The 19,312-nt window shown below is 39.7% G+C and overlaps 1 protein-coding gene across 3 annotated transcripts in view; it reads right to left on the reverse strand.

The window, feature by feature from the left end:
• The window catches only part of arhgap32b (Rho GTPase activating protein 32b), a 115,417-nt gene that overhangs the window by 25,090 nt on the left and 71,015 nt on the right, over positions 1–19,312 (reverse strand). For 2 of the 3 annotated variants that reach the window (XM_037120808.1, XM_037120807.1), the window contains exons 6-13: positions 13,569–13,655; positions 10,514–10,651; positions 9,469–9,561; positions 8,261–8,383; positions 7,743–7,820; positions 6,082–6,163; positions 3,580–3,630; positions 2,410–2,484 (exon numbers count right to left, since the gene is read on the reverse strand). In XM_037120808.1, coding sequence (XP_036976703.1) covers positions 2,410–2,484; positions 3,580–3,630; positions 6,082–6,163; positions 7,743–7,820; positions 8,261–8,383; positions 9,469–9,561; positions 10,514–10,651; positions 13,569–13,655 — 727 coding nt within the window. The remainder of the gene's footprint in view (positions 1–2,409; positions 2,485–3,579; positions 3,631–6,081; positions 6,164–7,742; positions 7,821–8,260; positions 8,384–9,468; positions 9,562–10,513; positions 10,652–13,568; positions 13,656–19,312) is intronic. The other variant, XM_037120809.1, reaches the window with a different exon arrangement.

Consider the following 19,312-nt stretch of genomic DNA (forward strand, 5'->3'; position numbering starts at 1 on the left):
TAATTTGGCAGATTTTTCTTGGCAAAGGAGTGGGGGGCTCTGGGTGTAAGCAAAATGGAGAGGATGTGAATACTCCTCAACGTGTATGTAATGTCAGGCTCTATAAAATTGTTTCTTCCCCAATATCACCTGGTACTTATTAAATCTACTGGGGGAAATCCTGATAAAGTCAAACTAAGTTCAACACAAACAACTTTGTTCTGTGCAGCACATGTCACCGTCTGCTGAGATGGGAACTTCTGAAAGCACAGAGCAGAGTGAAACCTATTACCATTTCTCCCTGAACTGATCACGAGGAAGAGCTGTAATAGATGGCACGGGGCACAATAGACAAGATACAGTGAGTTCCAATGAATTTTTCCACATTGTGGATTTCATAATATGTTTGTCATGATACCTTTGAAATAAACATTTGTGGCATTATTAGAGCAGTGGGAGGCAGACTGATTGTCACTGAAATGTCAGTGGAGTTTGTCTGTTGGTTAAATGCCTGCCAGCTTTGAAGCTTTGCAACAACACAGTACATAATGATTTGTTTCAGTAATGACACAATCCATCAGATCACAATACTGATGCAATACAACTCTGATAACTGAAACTACAGATATGCATTAGCAAATGTCGCGCAGTACGTCCACTGAAAAGAGCAAAGGTGTAAAAAATGATCTTTGTGCTTTACACACTCGGTTTACAACACAGCCTGAGTTGTTAATATGTAATAAGAAGCAGCCTCCCCCAAACAAAGGTGCAGTCTACAACAACACCAGTCTCTTATTGAAGCTGCAGAGCAACACGTTACACAAGGGACATTGAATAGTTTCACAGCTCAGACGCGCTGCACCAGGAAATGATCTGAGATCCTCTGGAACAGGAGGACAAATCTTACTCTGTCTCACACATTCTCTCCTCATTTCCCTTCCTCTCTGCTTCACTTAACCAGCTGTCTTGGCTCATGTATGCTCACAGCTGCCCAAATCACTGGTCCCCAGACATGACGAAGGCTGAAGAGGGGAACAGAGGGGGCCCTACATCTGGGTCAGTAACTGGTAGGTCTATTGAGCTGTCTGGGGAGGAAAGAAGTCTGACTGTCATTTTTATCAATTTGTACAACTTTTTGTTTTCATATTGATGTCAACAAAAGAGTTTTTCTACTGTGAAGAGAGTGCTCTCTGTTTTTTTTAGATTCCACTGCCACAACACAAGCACACGAACCGAGGGACTAATGACTTCTAATCGCTTTTATCGTCTCCATTTTAACTGGAGCAGTGCAGCATGTTAACAATTTCCATGGTTTTACTGGGAAGCAGCAAAGGTTAGTGGTAAGCAGAATGGATCTAGGCAGAGCAGACATATTTTTCCAGTGCTGTGTGGCTCCCTACAGGAATGTGCTCTTTCAGTCACCATGGAGAGGGAGACAGAGATTCTTACTGTTGCAGGACAAAGCTTAACGCTCAATGGATGGGTTTACAGGCCCCCTCATTGTAAAAGGATTAAATAAATCAAGGCCGGTCGGGACCTAGCATCGCGGCACCCCTGCCGTGGCCTTTCAGCTTCGACCAAACAGACACACACAAACACAGCTGGCCCCTGTCCAGACACTGGGTACATTCAGCAGTGTTGAGAAAATGCTGTAGTAACCTGGATCACCCCTGAAGTTATTTGCATACACCTTGAGGGTAGAGGAACACAGGGCTGGAGGGATAATATTGTTCTCTTTTGAGAACAACATTTGAAAAGTGATGCTGCATTTTTACACCACAACATCTAATCCCCAAATTTTCAGACAAGTATGCACAGTATACAGAGTTTCTTCATACATACGCTATGCAATAATCCTGAAAAATATCTGAAATACTGAGAAGAAGAATCTTAAAATGTAGACGGAAATGTTCACCCAAACAAAAAGGTTCAGTCATTATATTCCCAACACCATGCTGATGGAAAGTTGGTTGGTTTTGTAGTCCACCAATCATTTCTGGAGCTCTATGGCAAAAGAGCGTGACTGAATTTTCATTTTTAGGTGAACTCTCCCTTAAAATCACAAACTAAAAGTAAAATATGGCCATTATTTGTATCACACAGACCTTTTATAATATGATCTTAGAGCAGTTTCAATAAGAGAAACACACAAACACATATCAATGTCCATACATGCTCTAAGATTAATGACGTTATTGGTAGACACATTACGTGTTGGGTAAGTGTGTTAGACGTCACAGACAGGTCAGTTTATTATGGTCTTCCACCACAACATTTTCCTGCATGAAGAGTGAAGCTATGACCCCGGCTAAATCAGTTATACAGACTAATAATGGAGTAACAAAGCCCAAACACATCACTTAGTGTTGTGGAGTTAGTTTTTGGTTAGGGGGGGGTAGCGGTGCAGCACACCAAAGTTTTTTTGTCTACCTGAACTTAGGCTGTAGTGGTTTAGCGGGTCGGCCACCCATGCATTGTCCTGTATTACACTCTCCATCTCCAAGTCTGCATGCAGCCCGATGGACAGATGGACCAACAGACACATGGATGGATGGATGATGGAGACATGAGAGAATCAGCAGAGGGAGAGAAGCACTTCAAGTTAGAGAACAGAGCAACTGTGTACTTTGGGGACCGTGAGGTCAGCAGCTTTACATAGAAATGACACTTTGATGCAAGAGCAATAAACAGTTTATGAAAAAATGTTTGCAATGATGTATACTCAATAAAGAAACTTCAACAAGTAAACATTTCTTCTTATGTGAAAGAACTTAAATTTCATATTAAAGTTATAATCCTTAAGATTCTAATGAAATAAAACCTGTGTTTGACACCACTTATAGTCTGCATCTTTCAGCAATAATATTCGGTGTATTTACATTATAAAATTAAGGTTCTGTGTATTAGTTTTCACTGCAGTGGTGGTGTCATCCCCTCATTACACAATTACCTACATTCTCTATGCATAAGGGATTCAGTAGAAACAATGAAACATGTAATCCACTGTTACTGTTTGTAGTTTGATCTGATATCTATCACTGTTTACTGCTGACTCTCCTAACTGCAATAACACTGTTTAAAGTTACTGCTAATGCTCAATCAACATTTTCTACTGCTGCAGCTTCACATTAAAAGCATGCAACTGGTGGCATTTACTATGAAGCAGTCACAGGATATGCATGTACTTGCATTTGTCAACTTTCTACGTTTTTCAGGTTCGTGCTGACTCTTCAAAAAAGCGTCTCCATTTACAGACAAGAGTCGTTTGCGGAATTTTTCCGGATCATTATAACATTTCGTGGGGTAATGAGATAGGACGGGCAGAGCTGCAGGCAACAGGCTGCACACCTCCAACTCCTCAGCCAGCTAACCAACTCTTGTTACTGCATCCTGCTGTTGTGTGCAGATGACTTCTCGCACCAAGTGCAGCATGAAATTACATTGTGGCACTGGAAATATCAAGGACTGAAATCTTAAGGGTCATAACTTTAACCAAATCCAAACTCCTAACAAAATGTCATACAAGTCAAAATTTGCAATCCATTTTGTGTCTGAGTGAGTGAATGGACAGGTGGATGAAGTGTGTATACCAACACGCACAAGGAGGGAAGAGACTCCAAGAAGCAGGCTGCAGGCCAGAGCAGGGGGAGGCTGAGGCAGAGGAGTCACAGTCAAATGCAACAAATCAAGACACATGCTAATACTACTGTACATCCCTGTGCAGTGAGACAACAACAGTATTAATGATGCATTGCAGTGGATCACAAGCAGTGCAGCTTTGGACATATAAGCAGGCAGCTTAAACAAATTACATTACATGTAGTTATTTGTTCCATTACAGATAATGAACTGGATCCAGGATCTGCTCATTCAAAGTCATAACTGACAACAAAGCATCTGCAGGTTTAAGAACATCAAATATCATACTTATGTTATTGCTATGTAGAATATAAGCCAAGATTTATATAAAATCCACAAACCAGGGACGCTGGAGGTCAGTCACAGTTGGGGGTGCTGAGAGGTTGGTCTATATAATGACGGTGCTGGACATTCACGTTTTTTAAATTAATTTGAATGGCCAGAATAACTTTGTATCAAATAGTTCTTCATAGCAATTTACAAAAAATAAAAATAAAAATTTGCACTACAGCGGGCAGCAAAAACGCCAGCATAGTATCAATCAAAAAAGCCACGGTAACTACAGAGTCAACAACAGTAAGGAGATGGAGACGGAGAGACATTCCCCAGACTACCTTGTAAAACTGATCCATTTTGTGAGTTACTGTGTGAGAAGAAACTGCATAAACTTTGTGAAGTGTTGTCTGTGACAAATTCTTAATATTTAGGCCATCTTGTAAATTTGGCAAATGTAAAAATTTGAGTTTTTTTCTTTCCATGCATACAAAACACTGGATTGTTCGCATTTTCTTGCTATAAATGCAAATAAGCACATACATCACTTGGACAAAAAGATCTCAAATGGTAACTCAAGACTCATGTTACTACCAGATGTGAACTGAGAGACTTAGAGTTGTCCACTTGTGGTGGGATCATCTTTATGTCTTGGATAAGTTTCATAGTTTATAATAGTGCAGCACGATGAGGATATGGCCATTTCACAGAGATGTCAAAGCATGTACAACAATGACCTGCCTGTTTTTGACTGCTAATAGTGACACCAGTCTGCAGTACTGTTCATACACTTGTATGACAAACCAGTGAATCGCAGTGTAACAGTAAGCTGCATGGTTAAAAGAAACTTTTTATATCATGTGGACATTTTCTTGTGCTACAGCCCCTCAGCACCCATACTTCCTGTATCCATGCCTCCAACATATTTTTGATTGAGCATATAAGAAATATGAAAACCTGCGGATACTCTGCAAAGGGAAAAATGCACAACTGAGGACACATGCATAAAACAAAAAAACAGCAGCAAGCATTGACATATTGCTCAAAGCAGGGGAGTGAGCCAGCAGATTAGGTTATGATCCGTGGAGTGTGCTGTGAGTGCACTGCAACGGTTAACACTACGGCGCAGTCAAATAGCCCGAAAGGCTCAGAAACATGTGTCTGAAACTTGACTGGCACATCAGATAACACGGGCGTCCAACAGCACCCGAAACCCTGCGCCTATAATGACACAAGGCCCTAATAACTGTGGATCTTGTGGGCTTTTTTGCTGTGTCATCACTCAGTCCAGAACCCGGAGTCTCAGAGGCTCTGCCATGGTTAGGAACCCCAACTCCACTCTCCCACCCCAAAGCCATCTGGATGGTTGAGTCATATTGGTTGAATCAGTCTTTGGAATTTGGAGAGGTGACGTGGCGTCGTTCGAGACATTGAGATTTGATCAAAGAGGCTCAGTGCATCAAAATGACATGGGCTGCTATTTGCCCTCCCTCCTTCAATGTGTGAAGCAGAAAGGACAAAGTTCAAGTTCAGCTTAAGTATTTATTGCAGCCGCCACACATGTGGCTGTTAAGTGTTCTCTTTGATTCCAAGCGTGTTTGTGCTATACATTTGACATGGCACACTCAGGAGTGTGCTAAAGAGCTTGTCTGTTTGCTCTGGACACCAATAGATTAGCACAGTTATTTGCAATGGATTTGCATAATGCTGTGTCAATATAAAATGATTAGCAGACTTAATCAGTCGATGACGTATCACAGTTTAGGGTTTCCTTTCACTGTACCATGTTCATAAATTATGTTATCTTTATACTGACGATTACGCGTTGTAATATACGTGTTGTAACAGGCAAAGACGGACAGGCCAGAGTTCTGTTGATCCATTTAATTTTCAGGTAAGGCAAAATCTATACCTCCACTGTATTCACTCATTCAAATTTATGAAATGGTCATAAAGCTATTAGACGTGAACTCTACTATAGAGCGGTTCTTTTAATATATTGAGCAAGGTGTCACACACACACCCACACACCAACACAAACACACACAGAAATCCCAAGCCATATCGTCCATCACAGACCTAACCACATCCTGAAAACACAGCCATATCAGTGAGACATTAAGTGCCATCAGTGATAACTTCCTTCCAACACATTTCCTGTGAATGGTTTCAGAGGAAGAGGAGGTGTACCTGGTTTTGGCACCGTGTTGGTCATGGACTGCGGCACTTTATCATTTATGAGCTCCACACACTCGCTGGGAAAGAAGCCAACCTGGAGACAATACAGGAATGAGACAGGCAGGGTGAGGTGGGAGGAAGTGCAATCAGGTTTAGATAAAAAAAAAAAATGAAGACATAGAGAGAAGACCAGATCTACACTTAGTGTTTCTAATACCAAAAATCATACTGTGACTAAAGTGACTCCTGAGACTAAGATGGTATTTTGGACTTGTTTGGTCATTTAATGATGAGGTGACATAGAGGTGACTTCACCACATCACACATAAGGTAAATACTAATTCTCTCTTCCTTTACTCTTGGTGAACACCACTTTGATACAGCAGAATTTTGCTTCTGAAGAGCAGTAAACTTGACATTCAACAAGATTGCCAGATGAAGCCTAGTGGTAAATGGAACAAAGAAACACAACCCCTAACATCACTGATTGACTGACTGACTCGCTACTTCCTAATGGATACAACTGGTACTGCAGATGTGTTTGTGTCACTTCGCTTTGTGCATTTGCTGCTTGCTTAGTTCCCCAAAACAACTTCTATTTGACTTTCAGTCAGGTCAGACATAAGAATGAATATAGAAAGTACAGATTAAATATATAAAGTACCAGGTTTAACTTCTAAGAGTGTCACCATATGTTAATGTGGACAGAGGATGACACTCTGTAATCCAGAGGAGGGCAATGGTCTCTACTTACAGACAACCTGTCTGAATAAAACTGAACTGATCTGTTAGTGCCTGCTGGCTGCTCTCCTGCCTGACTGGTTGGACTTCTTCTTGCCAGAGAGCAGAGAGCCAAAACACACAAAGAGAGAGGGCAGCAGGTCAAAGGAGGGTGAGCCAGACCTGAGCTTTAAAACCTAGCCTTAGGATTGAACATGATGTTTCATTCTGACATGAATTAGTAATGATTTAGTGACTAGTGCTTTTACACAGCATAAATTATCTATTGTCAAACAGGAGCAGTTTTACCAAGAAAACTGTGTTGTGAAGAAAGGAGAATTCAACAGATACTGGTTAGTGTTGAGATTTTTCTTAGATCATCAAGCTCAGAAAAGAAAATTCCTGGATTGCGTTTCATTGCCTAACTGGTACCTTTAGAAAAACGTCCCCAAGACACGGCCCCGTCTTTTTAATACAGGGATGCTTTCTGTATGAACAACCACTCAGTAAGCCTGACCTACAATGTTTTGTTTGAAAGGCATTTGAATGTTTTTTTTTTTTTCTTCATTTTATTTCAGTTAGAGGCAGAATTGATGGCATTAGAAGCAAATAAAGTGCTCAGACTACATGATACTGGGAGATGAAACTTGGAGAACTACAGTTGATTGTAACTGAAGTCCAGCAGCATGTTTCAGTGTGTTATCGGATTGTACGGAAGACTGCACAGGAACATGAACCAGTTCAGCATTTCAAGGGGAGGCAGACAACTGGTAAACTGCTGAAAAGCGTCACATAAAATACTTTTTCTTTGTCTTTCAAAAAAGTCTGAGCATTTATAATCTGCTTTACAAAGCAGCATTCTCTCCTGTCCTTGAAATACCTTAAGAACAAATCTAATCAAAAGTTTACAGCCAGAGGAATGGACAGAGAAACATCTTTTGTGAGCTACATACCTGAAAGCCATGCTTGCCTCTCCACCATGTGGTGTCTTCTTTAGGGGGCATGTCGATCACTGACACAATGTCACCAACCTGCAGAGAAGGAAAGACAGAAGATTGATCACAGACTGCTAAAACTGAAAGCATCAAGCAGCGAGGCTTGAACTTTCAATGGCAAGGACATCCTTTCTGTAAAAAAAAAATGTTCTGAGAAACATGATTTATCCAGATTTGATGTCTTAACACATATCTCTTCAGCTGTGGAGTTTGCACACATTTCTGTTGAAAAGATGGATCTATATTTCCTGCAGTTTTCTCTTTTTCTTTCTCACCAGCTGTGAAGATTTATTTTACGAAATCTTTATGTAACAAGCGACAAAATATGATAAAATATTACCAATGAGTTTGAATGGAGTCTCAGTATATAGACAGAGACACAGAGAAAGGTGTAAGTGTGCATGTGTGTGTGTGTGCATGCATGTGCATGTACACGCACGCGTGCATGCGTGTGCATGTACATGCACCATTGTCACCTCAAAGGACAGCTCGTCTGAGGCCTGGGCGATGTAGCGCTTGATGACGTGGGCAGCAGCAATAGCTGGCACATTGATGGACGACTCTTCATGGACCAACAGATGGTTTCCCTTATTGTCGACCTAGTGCACACACAAATACACACATGTAAGACTTACACGTCAATTCAAAGGTGATAGCCATTAGCCAACAAAAGACCATGTGAAAAATAATCCTGATGAACATTGATTATTAGCTGTGAATGCTAAATAGCTACTGCTGATATCTACTATGAGATCCTAGTAATCCTACATTAAATTCAAGTATTTCTGGCATAATCCTGTAGCTATAGAAACCTTTTACATGAAAGTACAAGACTCCAGGTCCTTGTTTTAGTTTGCAAGGGATCTTTCTATTATTGTCTGTCTACCTTTCCTTGTTAGTCAGTGCAGTTTTGCTGCAGGTAAGGCGTCATTATGATTTCTATTTACTGCAGCATTCAATTACTCTGCAGTGTTGGAGACTAAAACTTCAATTAATTCAGACTGTGACATTGTCATTGGAATAGAAGAATACTGCTCTTCTTCATTCACAATGTGCAAAAGTATTCATGAATTTCCTGAATGAGCATTTCATGTGCAGGTAAGACCATTCAAAGGCAGAAATAATAAATCATCTAAAGCAAAGCCCTTTGGCAGAAAGACACTTAGATGCACAGACAATATTTTCATTTTCAAGAGAGTTACAGGTGGAACACACTGCACTGCGCATGTAGTGCATGACAGCTATGTTGCTGACCTTGTCTGGCTTATGCGTGCACGTATGTCCACACAGGCAGTGTTGCTACTGCAGCACAGCTTCTGCTAACTCTGTCTTTGCCCTTGATAATTTTCAATACAAATGATGACATGATTTTCTTTATCACACTAAAAGAATAAGAAAGAGAGGCAGGGAGGGATAGACAGAAAAAGAGAGTGCACAGAAAAAAAAAAACTGTCTTTCATCCATTGTGTATATCCTCTTCATGTCTGACATATTCTGCAGATATTGAACTTTGAAACTGTAATGAAACGCTGGTATGATGTCGATACGACTGTCTGCAGGTTCCTTTCAGGTGTATTTTTCCAGAGAACAGCATGTGTGTTGCAGAACAAATCTATACTGAATGTCTAGATGACATGCCACCAGTTAGTGGACTCCTTCAATACAGACAATAGCGCAGCCTTACCTCCATCCATGTGAGGGCAGGTCCACAGTTGATCTTGTTGTCAGCGATGGCTGAGAGCCGGGAGAGGTAAGCTAACAACATCTGGGAAACTGACTAACATGGAAGAAAACACACAGGCCAGTTAGAGGCATTAAATTACCATCTGCTACTGTTATAACCCCCTCCGAACACACACATATTGAACAAAATTTTAATGTTTGTTTTATAAAACACAGCACATTGAAGCATTGAATGACTTTTGTATCTATGATTTCATGTTATATGGGAAATTTAGTTGTATAATTTCTATTACTTAACATCTGCTCATTAAGCTAATAATGACAATAAATGATAAAGGGAAGGGAAGAAAAGTGTTCAGATGTAAGTTTTAGCACTTAGTTGAGATCTTTTCTAATCCTGCACTTGTATCACACCTTAGGACTCCTATAAACCCAGCTACTGGTGAAAGTATAATGCAGGCAGCTTTGTGGAGTTATTATTCCGAAAGGATCTGCACACACAATACCCCTCAGTGATAAACTGGTTTTACCAGTTTGGTCTGATACCCAACCTCTGCATTCCTTTTAAAGCTTCAATCTGAACATAAAGGTTTCGTCTGGCTCAGAATACATTCCACAGACGAGCTGAAGAGGGAATAACTGGCAACATATCAAGTGTGCATTCCCAAGACAAAAGCCATGTAGATCATATTGGACAGCACAGTAACTGGAATAGCTTTCATCTAGATTACTAAAACCTTGTCATCTTGTGTTTTAAAAATACATGGACAGCAAATGCCATCATGCATTTAAGTAATTTAGGGGCTAAATATGGATGGTTCAGAGAGGAAGCAAACAAAGCTGTATGAGATCTACAGACAGTACTATAGTTAATATAACATCTTTTAATAAGATTTTACCAGTGGCCAAGACTGACAACAAGTACATCTGACTGCTCAAGCTCCTTAAGTTCCTTAATGTATTCTTAACTACAAACTGAAGCATCCAGGGCTGTGAGCAAAACAATTTCCAAAGTGAGAGTGTTGATGAATGCTTTCAGTGTTTACCTCTGACTGATCAGTCAGACTGTCCAATCGAGGCAGCTCAGGCAGCTGGGAAAAGCGTCGGTCATAGATGCAGAGATGAAGGTGCTTGTCCAGGACACGGAAATCCTCATAGCTGCGCTTCACAATCCAACTCCGACCCTTCAGAACAACAATAAAAACGTGTGTGACACCAGCAAAGAAACAGATGAAGAATACAATTGATTAAAGAGCATCGATCATGTGAGCAATATTTTCATTCAAGGTTCAAGTTTTTCACTAATTAAACTCAGTCTAATGCACACACTATAGAAAAAGGAATACAACACAACATCTGAATTGCCACACACTGTCTGTACGAAACTAAAAATGAAACATATGTGTAGGCAAGTTTAACATTTTAAATCCCTTAAATCAAACAAATAAAAAGTGAACCACAGTCACCATATGACCACAGCCGGCACCTTATAATTGGTACTGGCTTAAGTTTGGTGATGTAGTTTCTGTGCTTTCAGGTGGTAACTGGTTACTATACATTTCTGTACAATACGAATAGCTGAATCTGTGTGGGGTTGTTTGAGTAGTGTTTATGGTTGGTGCGTTCAGGTTAAGTCAAGAGAATCCAGCATTTGAGTAAATAAGGATAGACACAGCAGTAACTCTTCAAATGCAAGAGGCTACCTTATACGCATTTGAGTGCTACTGTGATTTTTCATCATTCCTTCTGCTTGGGTGTTCAGAAATGTGCGATAATGGCCTGTAAGTTTTTAGGATTTAGGTTTCAGGATTTAAGTACTTGATGGCAAAACAAATAGATCGAATTAAAGTTTGATTCAACTGAAAAAGTCAGATGCAATAATTTTGGTCACTACAAAAAATATGTTTACTTTACTCCTGTCTCTCTGTAACTCAGATCAGTTGTGGTGTTCCCCAAGGGTTCATTTTTGGCTCACTATTGTTTTCAATTCACATTAAATTTACTCAGGTGATACAAAGACATGATATTCTTCACTTCAGTGTGGATCACACTGATACATGTTTTTCTGCAATCCAACAATTTAAGCAGCGTAATATTAACAATGAATTACATTAAAACCTCCATAAATGGAAAGTCTTACAATTGCATCTCTTGTTTTTTAGTCTTTTAACTTGCATTTGCTTTATATTCTTATTTTTATTTTTTATTGGAGAGCACTAAATAACACTTAGGAAAAGTGTTTTCATTTTTATCATCACAAAAACTGCCTTTTTACCGGTTGTCATGTCATTATCTCGTGTAACCCCTCAACAAACCAAAGCAGACTTCTTGGGTTGTCTAGTGTGGTCGAATATTTTGTTGCTAGTAAAGGAACTTTGTGGATCACATTACAAGAAGAGCCACCAACTACAGTATCAACATAAAAACAACAAACCACTGTGACAATGCTAATTTTTTTTATTTTTTCTCTTGGACTGTATCTTCTGTTTTTGTCCCCACAGACATTCATCTTTTTAATTCTCTGATAACTGGCACTGTCTCAAAATCACAAAAATCTAAATGCAGAATGGGAATCATGTCTCCCATGTGACTTGTATACTTTGATATTGTAAATGTGCTGATAAACAAAGAACATCAATGGCCTACTCAGCCTTTCCTAGTAAAACGGAGTGATTAAATGCCAACAGTGCAAGTGCAAACCAAGAGAATTTTGCCCTCAATCCACCACATTAAATGTGATGTCTTAAAAAAAACATCCAAGAGTTCTTCCGTGGATTTGTTGTTTCTTTTGCATCCAGTAAAACCAGGCTCCAAACCTCAAAACCCCACTGAGAGAAACTTGTGGTGGAAAAAGTATTTCGCTTTGATTTGGCCTAGAAAGATCCATCTGTACCAGGGCCAGGGCTTGTGCGACTGGGACTGCAGTGCACCACTCAGCCCACTGATTCTGGTGCAGTTTTTAAAATGCTGGCTGGTGGAGACACGCAGGGGTGGCTCTGTGGGCTTGGGGAACTCTTTCTGCTTTCCTGCCCCACTTTCAGACGGTGTTTCTAGTTACCCCCTTACTGAGTCTGTGGAACTGAACCAATCTTACTGAGCTGTGCTACTTTCTCTGTTGAGAGCTCTGAGTGCAGAACTCAAGGCCAACTCTTTGACATTTTTTCCACCTTTTCAAATAGAATCAGTGTAGATTTAGCAGTTTTCCAATGGCTGTAATAAGGTGGAATTTCCAAGTGCACAGCCGCATACTTGTGTGATGTTGCCAAGGTCGTGCAAACGGAATATGATCTGTAGAGGGAAATGCATGAAACCAGAATCAAAAATGTCACTGGAGGAGGACGGGGCAAAGCTTCTGAGCAGCTGGTGTGCATGTGTGTGTTCTACTTTAAGGTTATTGATTTAATCAAATTTTTTACAAAACTTTTTTTATGATGTAATCATACATAAATTGGCAGTTACTTCACTCCAAAAACTCTCCTTAAAAGGGGAATTTTAAAGACAACTAAACCAACTTTTTTCTTCTCTGACCAGACCTCTGCAATGAAACTGGGAACGCACAACTATCAGTCTGAAGTGCCAAATTAAGGGAATGCTCGATATAGTTTCTGCCATCAACAATAGAAACTGATTCTCTGTGGGTGCCGCCACCTGTATAAAATATGCCAACATGTGTACAGTAAGTTGTAATAGCTCAGGGTTTGATGCACTCACTCTCTGAAGGCCTTTTTATCTGACATTCTTCAGAATCACTCACCCATCCTGGCACTCAACCACAGCTCATTTCAATTCAGTTCCAAATTCCCACATAACTTGGATTTTGAAACAATAAGTTTGGTGTTTCAGAAATGTCTGAATCGGAGCCAGCTCTCTGCTCAAAGGGAGGACTGCGCTGGATATCTGAACAGGTTGCACTGAAACATCTTCTGTGGGTTGCAAATCACCTCTGAGTTTAAATGAAAAGATGAAAGTTTGGATACTTCTAAACAAATGTCTGTGTCTGTTTGCATATTAAATCGACTTTGTGAAAGTTTTCATATAAATAGAGTATGTCTTAGTGCATTCATGCTGTGCATGGAGAGGTATGTAACAGTCCTGTCTTACCTGGCAGTAAATATGAACTAAGTACACCAGCTCTTTAGACTCATAGCCATTCCGTGTCACTTCACACTGTTCGTCTCCAAGGGTCAACTGAAAGAGAAAGAGAGGTTGGAGCATTAGACATGCATTCTTCATTTCAAGAAAAGGGATCAGATCTGATGGTGGCTCTAACATCTTTGACTTCACAACACCTAATGACAGTTATTATAAACTCCCAGGTGGGCAGCACGATACAATTCACAAAACTTAAATCTAGACTGTATTCATGACCCTAAAGTTTGCCAAATGATGCCAGGCAGGGAAATATTCACAAAATGAGCCAAGAGAAACCAGGACCTTCATTTCATTTAATGATACCACATGACTGACTTAGTCAAAAGAATGATGTAGCTTTAATAAAGTGATGGCACAAGATCTCAAAAAAAAGGAAGATGTTGTCAAACAGTGTAGGAAGAGTCCTTTATTAATGTTGACGCTAATAAGGAAAACATTTCTTGGCAATATGAGGAATATTAGATTTCACGGTCCCAATGATGCTTTCAGGTTAGGTGTCCAAGATGTTATTACTCAAAGAAAATATCTCTAACCTTTCTGAGATCCCATTCAAGCCCACACAGACAAAAGACAGATCAAAGTCAGCTTTTAATCATAGTGCAGACCTATATTACATGGAAAAAAGGGGGCAACACAAAATAACTAAGAAAAGGGGGACATATTCAAATACAGTCCAGTGACAGTAGGCTTCTGAAAATAAATGGATATTGTATAAGGTGATTATACTGATGAGTTCCAAGTGGAATAGAGTTGAGCACCCACATATTGATGAAAAATAGATGAGGAAACAAGCAGGAGGCCGGGAGCACTGGCATAGCCAGCATCTGTAGTAGAAAACAGAACAATATTGACAACTTTGCTGAGGAAGACACTGCTGACAGCTGTCAATCTTACAGATTCAATTTATCCTCATTTATCCTCAACTATATGTTCTCTCTTTAGAAGGGAGAGTTCAATTCAAACATTTGTGTGAAAAAAAATTGAATTCTGACTCACATTCTTCCCAAAGAATTGCAATTAGCAACTGTTGCATATTTACATGAACTGCATTAGGCAAACAGAAAACGCTCATTGTTGCTGACAACAAAACTATAAATATACTAATCAGCATTAAACCGTATTCTGATAAATAATAATACTGCATGTGGACTGTTCCATTCACTAAGGACAAGCCTAACCAAAAGGCTCACGCACACACAGTAATATATTTATCCAGGGAAGTCCCTTAATAACCGAACTGAACCTATACCTTCAATAAGTGAACCTGGCACACTTACACAAATATACATTTTCACACCTTCTTCCATTTTATTCCACATATTCTCCAATAAAGAGCATTCCCACAAAGCATACAGGGTCCATTGTGTTGGAATGGAAACAACAACTACTGTGCCAGGGTATATACATAAATTCTTAAGTTGAATTCAGCACCTTTTAATACCTTTTTTAATACCTTCACAATATTTTTTAATACCAGCACGACTTCAAGCCGCAACTGTAGTGGCAACTTTTCGAACTTCAGTGTTGAGGTAACTAATCATAAAGTAACAGATTACTGCCATTTTGTTACTTAATTTTCTGAGTGGATAAGTATAGTAATGCTTACAATTCAAATCAAGTACCTATTATTACCGGACACTTTGTTACTTTTGTGCCTCAATAGAAACACTGAACTATGCACAATTATTTGTTATTTAATACTATCATTCTATCTCAATGAAGACAAAATGACAAATGAAAATCAGAAAAGGTTTAAAAGTTTAAAACAGAAACGTTTAATCAAAGGACTTCTGTAAAATGTAAAGTGACGAGTACATAAAATAATAATTCCTTTTCAAAAGGAGAGAGAGGGGGAGAGAGAGAGAGAGAGAGAGAGAGAGAGAGAGAGAGAGAGAGAGAGAGAGATAGATACAAGTGCCTCAACTGTGTGGCCTTTTCCTCTATTATTTTGTCCAGTTCTAGCAGTTCACCTTTTTTGTCTTTGAATCTTCTGCAAAGAGTGTTAGACTACGTAATTAGCTCGGCCATCTTCGTTCTTGCCTTTCCCTCGGCCATCTCAGCGAACTATTAGAGTGACCCCACCATTGCCCACGTCAAAGAGAAGAAATAAGAAGACTGACGAAGACAAGCAGTGTAAAAAGAAAGAACTGGACCGAGCCAGAGAGAAAACATGGATAAATATCCGCGCGTCATTTCAGAAGTGGACGAGAGCGACGCGGAGTTAGCTGCTTTTTTGCTGGACAAGTAAGGACCCCTGCTTGATCTATCTTTAATTCTGTGTTTTAACCACAACTCTATGGTGGTGGCGGTTACGGTAATACTTGCAATAGTGCATATGGCCGTACAATGTTGCAGTTGAGCTATGTAGCTCGTTGCTAAATCTAGCTTGTTAGCTTGTATGCTAACTCCGATGTTTTGCTCTGTCTTTATGGCTACTGGTTAGCAAAAGTGTCTCTCAAGTGATCGGGCAGTTATAAAGTTTGTGTTCACTACACTCTGAAGTTGTTGGATTGATTTAGAGAAATAACATTACTTCAGAAAGGTAGCATGGCATTGCACCAGGTAAAGATTAGCTGGTAACTCCCGTCTATCACGATGTGAGGAATATTGCTTGTTACTCAGGATATCTACAGTGATCTGCATGAGGCACTCATCATTGTAATTTAGTTGTATTGGTCAGAAGTAGAACAATCGGGGCTTATGTTCTGATGTCCTCTGTTACTGTGGTTACAAGCCTGCTCGTGCACGGCAGGCTCCTCTGTGGGGAGGGGCTTTGAAGGCAGGGCTGCAACTCAGCAGAGAGGAAGGAGGGACCTGGGAGCTCTGCTCATTCAAATTTTCTAAGTCCTCTTTTTTCTCAAAACTCCAGACTGCAGCTTTAATGTATCTCTGGTTATCTCTTCCTTATGCCACATGGATATAAACATTTGATCAATAGAGGTGTGTGTTAATCAACCCACGAACTGCTCACCATATAGTTCTAGAGTGGTCTAGATTAGGGTTATCTGATGCATCGAGGTCTAAATGTGGCTACCATTTGCCCCTTATATTCGATCCAGCCAAAATTACTGTGAGCCTGCTGAGCTAACTTGCAATTTTCAAGGCCAGTTATACACCTGAAAATATTAAATTTCTGATAGTATTTGATGTGGTTTGTTTTGCTACATGTGTACAAGATTCACACATGAAGTATCGTCTTCTCAGCAACGCTTACTCGAACTTTGAGCAACAGAGGTCTTTTTCACTTGACAAACTTTGTGAACAATCACTTAACCTGTACCCATTGTCACAGGCTTTGCTTTGTGTGCTGATGAGTTCCTCAGCCTAAATTTGGACACTGCTGAGGGAGTGGTACTACATCCAAGCTCCAGGTATTGTCAGGAAAAAGCTTATTTTGCAGCACATCAAACACCTTAATTAGCAATGAACTTCATGTTTATAACCACTACCAGGAAGTGTGTTTAAATATACAGGCTAATATCTGTAGTGTGTGTTTTGCCACCTTTTTCTGCATTTATTCTAGTGAACTGGAGATTGACGAATGTGTGCACAGTTGTTTTTTGCAAATAAAAATAAATTTCACCGTATTACAGTTTCAGTCATAAGAGCTAGAATGTGCAAATGCAAACGGTAAAGAATATCTATATTAGCATAACCTATCCCATTTCCAAGTTATGATTTCTGTACTCAAATCTGTAGTGCTGTGTTTGTTTCAAAGAATTTAGATTGAGTTTGTCTTAAACAGTTAAAAAGCTAGGCAGATCCTATGAAGGTCTTACAAGTTCAGTTTTGAGAAGCTCCAGTTTATGGGTCATTAATTTCTCATTGTAGAAAAGAGTTGGTAGGCAGTTACATGCCTCTCTCGTATACATGTGTATTAAAAAAAAGCAATGAATATGCATAGCTTTGAGCATTACCTGTGTATCTTGGTGTTCTTTTTCTCCCAAGAGAACTTGTCAGTGTATTAAGTAGAATTTCCTGTGGCAGTGTTTTATCTAATATGCTTACAACACAAGAGACTATATGAAAATATGATGTAGCACATTACCTAGGCCAGCTAAGGTGAGTTCCTTGCTCACATGCAGTAAGTTCCAGGCTGGAAGTAGTCTCCATCAGAAACAATGCTTATATTGTTCAAAGCCACTGAAACTGGGCCTGGCAGTACCTGCCTGCAGGATTGGCTTTCTATCTCTGAGGGTGTCTCTCTCTGGTTCTCTGTGCACCACGCTGTTAGATATTTGGTACATCTTAGTCATCTCTCTCTCAGCTGCATTGATAATGTGTTCTTGCCCTGCCTGTTTTTTCAGACAAAAGAAACGTTTTCTGCTTTCACATCACCAAGCATAAAAACTAAGACTGAGAAAGGTTTTTATGTGCTCTGAAGGTCCACTAAACAGATATTGTCTACACAATGTCATGGTGCCAGTGAGGGGAGAGAAACACATGGAAGTGTTTTTGTTCCCATTAAAGAGGACGTGATTTAAAGACAATTGTTAATAGAGGGGCAGTGGTAGAGCCATTACAGAACAACAATGTCCTTTTCTCTGGCTGAGTCTCTCTTCAGAGACACAAAGTAGTATGACAGCAAATGACCTAATTACCTCTGTTGTTCAGTATCAGCACTGAGCAACCCAGAAATGTTTTGCTCTTCATGCGCAAATAAAAGCTATTCTCTTGACAGAGGAGCCAGCGAAAAGCTATAAAAACAAACTTCAGAAGTGAGCCCAGACATTCATGCAACAAGCCTTTCTCCCTTTTCACTGCCAGGGCTTAAGGGTTGGACCTAGGCTATACTTTACTTTAGGGAAAAGGGCAGCTGCCCAATGACCAACTGTAACTGAGGAGACATTGTTGTTTTGACTGACTTGGATCACTGCTTTTGCAACAAACTAAGACATCATGCAGCAGAACAGACAATGCACTGCTGTCTTATTGAAGTATATAATGTAAAATAACTAAATGGTTTGCTGTCAGACTGGGTTAGCGCAAACAGGGCTTTAAGTAATGATTATTTTCACAACTAATCACTTCAATGTTTAGTCTCCCAAATCCCAAAGTGTCTTTAAATGGACTCTTTATTGTTCAACCAAGTCCAAAACCCAAACAACTCTTCTTTTCGGTTATAGATGGCAGAGAAAAGAAGCAAATCTCCACATTTAAGAAGATGGGATTTTCAAAAAAGCAAATGTTTGACATTTTCTTACTTTAAAATAATCATATTTGGCAACTAAATTTCTTTCGATTAAATAATCTAATGTTGCGGCTCCAAGTTCAAAAATTCAACATGTTAATTATCTACTGGATTTAAGCAATAATGGGTTACATCTAAGGATGTCTGATAGTATTGGCACTCCGATATTATCGGCTGATATTGACTTAAAAAAGTAATGTCGGGAATCATTGGTATCAGGTTTTTATAACTGATGTTTCTGTATGCTTCAGTTTTTCCGAGCCTGCATGAATGCAGCATGGGACATTTACAAGCGTGCGTTTGAGGACGTATAACAACAACAACACGCAAGATTTGTGGGTTGCTAACCGTAGCTAACAAGCATGCTCATTTACTATGAAAAGTAAATTTGCAATTTGCAATGCCTGCAAAGCATTGCTTATATGCGGAGGAAACAAGAAGTTCAAGATGCCAGACTCAACAAACTTGCGGAGTTCCTTGAGCCATGTTGTACCATGCCCAG

The sequence above is a fragment of the Acanthopagrus latus genome, chromosome 13 (genome assembly GCF_904848185.1).
Source record: "Acanthopagrus latus isolate v.2019 chromosome 13, fAcaLat1.1, whole genome shotgun sequence".
Lineage (NCBI taxonomy): Eukaryota > Metazoa > Chordata > Actinopteri > Spariformes > Sparidae > Acanthopagrus > Acanthopagrus latus.